Source organism: Oncorhynchus kisutch, linkage group LG30, assembly GCF_002021735.2.
Source record: "Oncorhynchus kisutch isolate 150728-3 linkage group LG30, Okis_V2, whole genome shotgun sequence".
Taxonomy (NCBI): Eukaryota; Metazoa; Chordata; class Actinopteri; order Salmoniformes; family Salmonidae; genus Oncorhynchus; species Oncorhynchus kisutch.
The window spans coordinates 20515175-20523705 of record NC_034203.2 but is presented as its reverse complement, the minus strand read 5'-3'; the positions used below and the strand labels follow the sequence as shown (position 1 = coordinate 20523705).

Here is an 8531-nt window from a genome sequence, read left to right as displayed (position 1 = left end):
CTCCCCCACGCTATCCTTCCCTTCCACCCCCTTTTCAAACTTCAACACTAATCTGTCTTGATAAAGTTCATAGAAGCGGGAGGGATAAAGAGAGAGAACTGTTCACAGAATAGAGCTCCCCCATGATTTTGCTGCTGCCCAAAGTGCCACTCAGTCTGATTCTTGGCTTCAGTGCCTATGCAGTCAGAGCTGTGCCAGGCAGGGAGCAGGCATGAATGAGCAGTGCCATATCAACTCCCACCATCAGCCTGATGCTTACTGTTGAAATCATACATTACGTCACGGAGGTCCACAGGAAGAAGCGGTTAAAACTATGTCAGGACCAAACTCTGTGGGCTGTGAAACGTGTCCCTTAGACCTCCAGTGCCATCATCACCCCCCCCCCCCCCCCCCCCAAAAAAACGTGTGGCTTTCTAGTTGTTTGGAAAAACGTATCTAAATTAACTTGACTGAACCAATTCCATCGAAAACTGGACGTTTTGCTTTTATCCCCTAGTATGGAGTGTTACTGCTTCCTTCTAAATGCATCCAGCCATGCATATTGTAAGCATTGTCTCAATTAAACTACATTTGCGAGGGTGAGAGAGAGTGAATCCTGGGTTGGAGACAGAAGAGCCCTGTATGTTTCAGACTGTCTGGACACTGTTTGGAGGAGAATTGTAAACCACAATTTGAGGTTAACCAGATGGTGCGGTGCAGTCGCACAGTCCTAAGCACTCCACGGAGTTCAGCAAACACTACGCTGACCAATAGAGGTCAGAAAGCAACATCTTCTCCCACTTCATGGTCGCCAGCACCTCTGTGCAGCTGAAAATAGTGACGGCTACTTTTTCAACTACTTTTTTAAATATAAACTATTATGGGAAATAGAAAGTAGACAATAAACTCTCTTTGAATAACCACTTTCACATTGATTCCTCTATCTGAAATGATGACTGTAACGTATTGGTAATACATGTGCTTTTACGTAGACGTTGTAAGAATTTTGGACTTTTCTCTGGAATATAATAGTGCTTATTACATGCTTCATTTTGACTAAATCCTAGCATTTTGAAGCTCCTTTCACAGTATAATATGTTGAGGAAGGTAATGCACAGTGTACTTAATACTGAAGGAGCCTTCCTCTCACCCACCTTCCCTCTCCCAAGGCTCTAGGGGCACGACAGTAACTTCAGAAGTCCCAGACATATCAGATTCAGACAGGCCCAAGGTAGCTGACAACTGAGATGTTGTTGTGGGAAGTACAGGAATTTACAGCATAGAGCTTTCATCTACACAGGTGGGCCTGTGGGAGACAGTGGTGTTGGAGTCGTAACAATGAAGCAGGAAGTCTAAGAATTGTAAGATGACCTAGGGAGGCATTAAGTTGTTGACTTTGCTAATAGAAGCTAACAGAAAAACCATAACAGACTAAGTTGAACTGAGAAAAGACACATTGAAACAGACAGGATTTTTTTTTCATTTGAATTTATTTTGTTAGTTAAATTCCTATAGAAGGTGAGGGAAAATAATGGTCACACAAGGGTTTTCTTGAGCATAGTTTTCGGAAGTCACAGTGTTTTAGACATCGACAAAAAGAGTACAACTTCAAATCATTAAATGAAGAAGGAAAGGTAAGGAAACGTAACATGGTGGACAGTGTCTGCCACACCTCTCCTTCATTTTCCAAGTGTACCCTTCTCTCCAAAAAACAAAAACAAAACAGGGTCTGTCTGAAACCCCCTCTACTCATTGTGGACAACTCCCCCCCCCCCCCCCCCCGCTCTCCCACCCCTCACAAAAATAATAGCAACCAAACAAACAAAAACAACAAAAGACAAATCTGTAACAATAGATATAATTATATAATATATATATTTACTCTTTAAAAATAGAACTTCAGTCTAGTGACTAACATCTGTACAAACTACAAAAATAAAATTTTATATAAATAATTTATATGGCATGACACACATTTGAACGAACCCCCACCCTCCCACTCATATAACTTACACACTCAGGTATTTCTGTATTGAAGCAGTGAATGAATGTAGGTTGTTCTCTTATTATTTTGTTGTTTACTTCCAGAATGCACAGTAGCTACTTTATTTTTCTTTCATAACTCTATGTACCAAAGAAACCCAAGCTGCCACTTAAATCTATTACATTTCCCTGCATTTAAATTGGCAGTGATGTGACCAATACTGAACGACTGAACTTTGTCCATAATACAAACGTACAAATTAAACAAAAACAAAATCACAGAAATGCTGGCTTGCATGTGAGCTACAACGACGTGAGAGAGCGAGAGCGAGAGAGAGAGAGAGAGAGAGAGAGAGAGAGAGAGAGAGAGAGAGAGAGAGAGAGAGAGAGAGAGAGTAAGTGGTTCTTGGAGTAGTTCTCTGCACAAAATGCACTACCTAGTCAACAATTGCACAGGGTTGAAATAATGTCTACCACAAACCTAAAGCAGCCAAAACATTTAAAAGAAAACAAAAACCTCCCTTTGCATTTGATATAAATTCCCTTTCAGAATAAAATTGGGTAAACAACCAGCATTAGTCAAATATGACCCCTTAGACCCCAGTTGAGTTGGAGGACGGGGGGGGGGGGGGGGGATGACAAAGTTAGCCTTACCCAAAGTACAGCTTAGATAACCCCAGGAAAGAAAAAAAACTCTTCTCATAGCTCCTTCAAGTAATAAAACATGTAGACTGCAAAATAACAACGAGACAATAATGCAACATGCCAGTGAGCTGGGACACAATGAACGACGCTCAAGAAACTTCAACCCAAAGTGACACCAAGTCAAGTTGCTGACTGCATACAGACATACAGAGCTACAGGTGATTGAAATGGACCAATACATGGTAATATATTAATTTACTGTCTGAACACAGGCTTTATTCTGGATGAGCAGCCTGTGTATTATGGAAGAAACCAAAGGAGAATATGCTATTGTTTTGCTAATAGTATTTGCATCATATCACACCAGTAAATGAAGACACGTCTTGTACATATCAGGGGATTCTAAACGTGAAAAAAAAGGTATGAAATGATGCTCTCAAACAAACAGGACAGATATCATATTTACATCCAACTTTGAATATATATACTGTGCTTCTGAATTCCACGAGGGTAGGTGTTGTGAAGGCACAATGGTTGTTATTGGTAGAAGAGGAAGAAAAGATTTACTGAGCTTGTTTGTATTTGTACAGTGCAATCAATGACCAACAATGGATCATCTGAATAGATCATAGCTAGTGTGTGTGTGTGTGTGTGTTACGGAGCTTAATCAATAAGGCACCCTCCACTCAGTGTAAGAACATCTAGAATAGTTCATTCTCAACTTAGACCGGGGGAGGGGGGTACTGCAAATGATTTCCATTTTTTGAAGTGTAGCAGCAAAAAAACAAACACTGGCCTTGTATTTTCAACAACCTAATATCTTAATAACCCCAGACTCTGAACTGTTTTACATATAGCATCTTCTAAATCTATACAAAGGGAGAGGACCCCCCCCCCCCCCCCCCAATCATCTTATATATCTGACTCTACAGAAGAGAATAGCCAAGTTATACAGTACTCTTTTAAATAGTTGTTTCCCTCTTTTTAGTATTAAAATATATACTCATATATTTATATATTCTTAAAACAAGACCTTTTTTTAATATCTTTACAAATAAATCCTCTTGTCTGTGTGAGGTCTATGTACAGATCAAAGAGAACAGGCTGGGTATCGGAGGCAGCCAGAGAAGGATTCCAGACATAGGGGCAGGGTGGGGTAGCAGGGTGTCTAGCAATCTTTGGCTGCCTGGATCCATGGGCCACCTGGAACACGAGAGCAAGGAAGAAAGAAAACTGTGAGAACCATTGTTGAACACCAGTCATAGCTGCACACACAGACATATTCACAGACAGCCTATGTACAGAATGTTAATGTGTAAATATTCTAATATAGCCTAATGTTGATCTACCATAAAATGAAAGTCCAAGTATGTAAAAGTGTGTTTCAGTGTTAGACTCACCTTGTGCCAGGTTTGCCTGATAGTGGTTCTGTACAGATTCCAGGTCTTGAAGCTCCAAGGATTCACGCTTGGAAGATTGGGGAGCTTTCCCACAAGATTGTGAAGTCCTCTTAGTGTCCTCAAAACAGTCTGATTCACTGTCCTCGTAGCCCTCATGCATGTAACCCTGGTAGGCCCCCGGCACGCTGGGGTGCACCGCCACAGTCACCGAGGCCGTGGCCGTAACCATGGTAGTAACAGCACTACTGGGCACGGTACCGCCATTATAGGCCGGCATCTTAGTCCTGTTCTGATGAGGCCCTTTGTGTGTCTGAGACCTGGGACCACAGTGATTAGTCCTCCCAGGACCGTGGGTCCTGTCACTGGGTAAATGTTGCCTCCTGGGTCCCTGGTCAGAATTGTAATCATGTTTGTTATCCCACTGCTTGAGTTGAGAGCTGACCGAGTTAACCGCATTCGGAGAAGATTCATTTAAGAGTTCTTTCTGAGCAGTTACAGATTGGTTCCCTTGGAACGGTTTCACCACCTGGAAGAGCAGAACAATAACAGACATGATTAGAATCATGATATTCATTGTTAATAACAATGTATTGCACATCATACTGTATTTGGGCTGTATTATGTATGAAGTAGCAACTAATACTGGGGTGCTTTCATACCGTGAGCTTGGGGAAGCTGGGGTTCTTGCTGGCCTCCAGCAGTATGTGGGAGGTAGGAGGGGTGATGTAAGGACTGCGGTCACCGTACTTGTACTCCTCCCCTATCCCTGACGTGGTAGTCGTCTCAGAGTAGCACTCTGACTCCGAGGACTCTGAGAAGGCCTGTTGTCGCGGGCTGAGTGGGCCGTGTCCCGCGTAGTAGCCGTGGTGGGTCATGGGAGGGGAGAGGGGCTCCGGCGACAGGCAGCTGCCATTGTCGGACGGGGTGACCTCCGGGGGTGGGCCCATGAGGGAGAGCAGCACGGGTAGCAGCACCAGTCCATTCAGGATCCCCAGCACGGTCAGGATAGCCAGCACCGCAAAGAAGTACCTGGAACACAACCAACACAGAGAGAACATTTAGTCACCAAGGCTCCTTCTGAATGGGAATAAGCGGAGCCACAAGCACTCAGCCACATTAGTAAACAGGCGACACGAGGACACACTGGAAGGGAGGACACTGCAGAGCTGGGGGGGTAGAATCAGACCACCCTCTCTCAAGCCCTATGTTTGGCCCCATTTCCTTCTCTTTCCCTCCCTTCCCCTGCATTTCCTCTCTCCCTCTGTCCGTCCCTCTCTACTACTGGCAACTTGACAAGTTGGAAGAAAATTCCTGGGCTCCATCTTCTCCGCCTGGGAGCCCTCATCTATCACCACAGCACTGCCACTTCCTGAAAATATGTGTTTACATTAGCCAGCAGATCCTACACGTCAGAAACGCCAGGGCCCTCCCTCCCCTCCCTGTCTCACTGCAGGCTGGGGAGAAGAAGTGTCCCTCTTCTGGCCTCCGAGCCGCTGCTGCCGCTAATGTCATTCTCATTTCAACAACTTCATATCTGAAGTCAATGAGCTCCAATTTCACCGTGGCGAGGGCAAGGCACCTCTGTGTTTATACTGGGCTGGCCAGTGGAGCCTGCCTGCTCTTCCTGCCTGCTCTTCCTGCCTGCTCTTCCTGCCTGCTCTTCCTGCCTGCCTATGTCAGCCACATCACCTCACACCCCACAGACACTACATGAGAGAGATAAACAAAGGCCTGTTGGGTGGATGAGTCTCACTCAGCGCTACTACTACTACTACTACTATCGTGTTTTATATTGAATACTACTACTGTTGGTCAGTGTGTGGAGTGGGCCACAATTGGTAGTAGAGATACATGTAGTGTATATACAGTCAGTGTCCCTTCGTGATGAGAACAGAGAGGGAACTGTATACTCTGTCTAGTATCTGAAGGGAACCGGAGTGGATGGGAAGCTGCTCTGGAAGAAAATGTGTGTTTGTGTGTTAAGGGCAGGGGGTAAATCAGACTCTCAACATGCTCCAACTAAAACATCCTTTGATGCTCGTAGTACTGTTAAGAGCCTTCTCTTTGTCTCTCTTGGAGTTGTATGGAGCTGTTGTGGTTCCTAGCTCTGCCCTAAATGATTGCGTGGTGAAGGGTGCTCTGTAATGGGCCACAGAGCTGTGAGGTTGCCTGGGTCTCTGTGAGCCTGTCTGTGCTCTGAGGAAGGGCTGCGGTTGCCACAAGAAAGAGTGTATGAGAAAATTAGAGAGGACTCCACTTAAACGCTAACAGAAAACAGAGGGCTCGGCTCTTTTAACTGCGGTCCAGACTTAAGTAAGAAAAATAGAGTGGATCATGAAAAACAAGAACAAGGATAATAGCATTCTGGAACTTTCATTCATCCCCGCCTGAATCTACCACTCCGGCTTTGTTGGTGTCACACCTCAGAAGGGAAGGTCACTTTTAAGTTTGGTATCGAGTGTATCTTTATTTTCTCTGCACCTCATGTGCACCTCCCCTTGTGCCTTCTCATTTACTCTTCCACTCTCCCTGTGTCTGTCTCTGTAACAAGGCCAATGGAGTCCGCTCCATTTTACTCTGGGAAGTCAACTTAACTTGCTATGACAAAATACTTCACCAAACATTTCACTTCAGTCTTCTCAGCTATGACCATGCCTCACTTCAAAAAAGAGGCACAAATGTGACTGGTCACTTCTTATGCCCTTGAAAGTAGTTTCAAATGAAAACACACATGCCCTAAGGAAGAGCAGAAAACCAGATGAAACAGGAACCCCCATCAGTGTTCACCTGTAGTTACTGTTCAACTCGCTAGATACAGCCACTCACTATGACTATCCTGCATCCGTCAAAAGTCAAGGAAAAAAGTCACGCGTTGATTTTACTACGTCAACATTCCGAAAGTGGAGCTTGATTTATTTAAGGGTTAAAAAAGAGACCCTTAACCATCCACGTTCCCTCCAAAGAAGACAGTGTTAGGAATTCTGTTGTTTATAGAAACTGTAATCTTTTCCATTTGGAGTCGGGGGTTGGAAGGGCTGGCTTCTTTGGATAGGGGCAGCTGAGCTTTCTGGCCTATTTATTCAGCGTACCACCGCCAGGAGATGTTTACAACAACGTATTTATGCTACTCCCCAGTGAGAGGGACGGCTCTGCTCTGCTACATCTAAACAGGACCTCCTAGTGTGAATGCCCTCCTCTTGCTGCCTGCTAGCCCACCGCCACAATACACACAGTTAGCTCTCCAACCAACCTCCCAAGCTCCACCACTCTCCTAGAACCACCCACCCTCCTCCTCCTAACAACTCTCTATTCCCACCCTGTTGTTCTTGTCCTTCCTCCTCTCCTCTTTTTTTTCCTTCTCTGCCTTTTTGGTGGAAAAACGATCCTTTCCAGTTCCTCCATGTCGCTTGACAAAAACAGAAAGGGAATGCTTGGAGCGTTTCTGCCAAAAAGCCACCCTGAACGTATTTATATTTTCAATGTGCTGCCCTGCTTTCTCAGTAAGCAATTTTTATGTCATGGGCCTGTTTGAGGCTGCTCTCAAGGCTGTGGTTGGGTTCCAGCTGAGGCCAGATTCAGCTGAAAAACATTGCTATTTGCTTTTTTCCACTGAAGCATTTTAGCAGTGAAAAAGAACCCTCCAACAGAAGCCAGAAGCCTTGGTTGGGGGTGAGGGTGGTGGTGGGGGGTGGTTGGAGGTGGTGGTGGTGACTACTGGTAGGGGTACCACTGACCAGCTCAAACCCAGGCTTTTTTTTTTATTGTGGTGCCCTATTTGGGCAGAAATGTTTTCAGCCGGATGATTGGAAAGTTTACAGATTCCTTATGAGAATGGTATGTGTGTGTGTTTGCGCTCATGTTTGCGTGTATGTGTGTATGTGTGTGTGTCTGTGCTCATATGTGTGGTGTGTGCGAGTCACCACCCCTCAGTGGGTAGTAGAACATGTCCATGTTTATGAGCAGCTGTTCAACACCCTTGATGTTTTCTCCATTTGTTGTTCCTGTGAGGGTGGGGCCACTAGGCCTCTGGGCGCTGGGCGGTGAGCGAGGCCTGCAGGCAGCAGCACGAAGGACTGACAGACAGTGCCAGGTGGGGGGGAGTGCATTCCCACCTGCATGCACCGCTGTGGCCCCCCACTCACCCTGGCTCCCTCCCCCAGAGGGAAACAGACAACTGTCTCCATGCATCCGCCCCCTTCAGTAGCATAAACACAACACTAGCACTTCCTCCATAAGGCGACATATGGAATACTGGAGGGAATCTGCCCAGGAGGAATTGGAGCCTTTCACACTCACCTCAGGATGAAGTCAAACTCGGAGCCAGCCAGCATTAGGACTCCCAGCAAAGTAGAGATGGCCCCGTCAATCACAGGGGCAAACATGTGCTCCAGGGCCACCGCAGAACGCCTGTTCCTATTCCCTACGGCCGTCAGAAAGGCCTGGGGACAAGAGAGAGGACAGAGGCAGAGGGTTAGGGTCAGGCTGTCCAGAACAAACTCATGGGGAAAAAGTAGTGGCTCGTGG

The 8531-nt window shown here is 45.7% G+C and overlaps 1 protein-coding gene across 1 annotated transcript in view; it reads right to left on the bottom strand.

Moving 5' to 3' along the window:
* Positions 1 to 1452: 1452 nt before the first annotated feature.
* Positions 1453 to 8531, bottom strand: part of ptch2 (patched 2) — a 32202-nt gene continuing 25123 nt past the window's right edge. The window contains exons 17-20 of the mRNA XM_031810534.1: positions 8304 to 8446; positions 4667 to 5036; positions 4008 to 4533; positions 1453 to 3810 (exon numbers count right to left, since the gene is read on the bottom strand). Coding sequence (XP_031666394.1) covers positions 3776 to 3810; positions 4008 to 4533; positions 4667 to 5036; positions 8304 to 8446 — 1074 coding nt within the window. The 3' untranslated portion in view covers positions 1453 to 3775. The remainder of the gene's footprint in view (positions 3811 to 4007; positions 4534 to 4666; positions 5037 to 8303; positions 8447 to 8531) is intronic.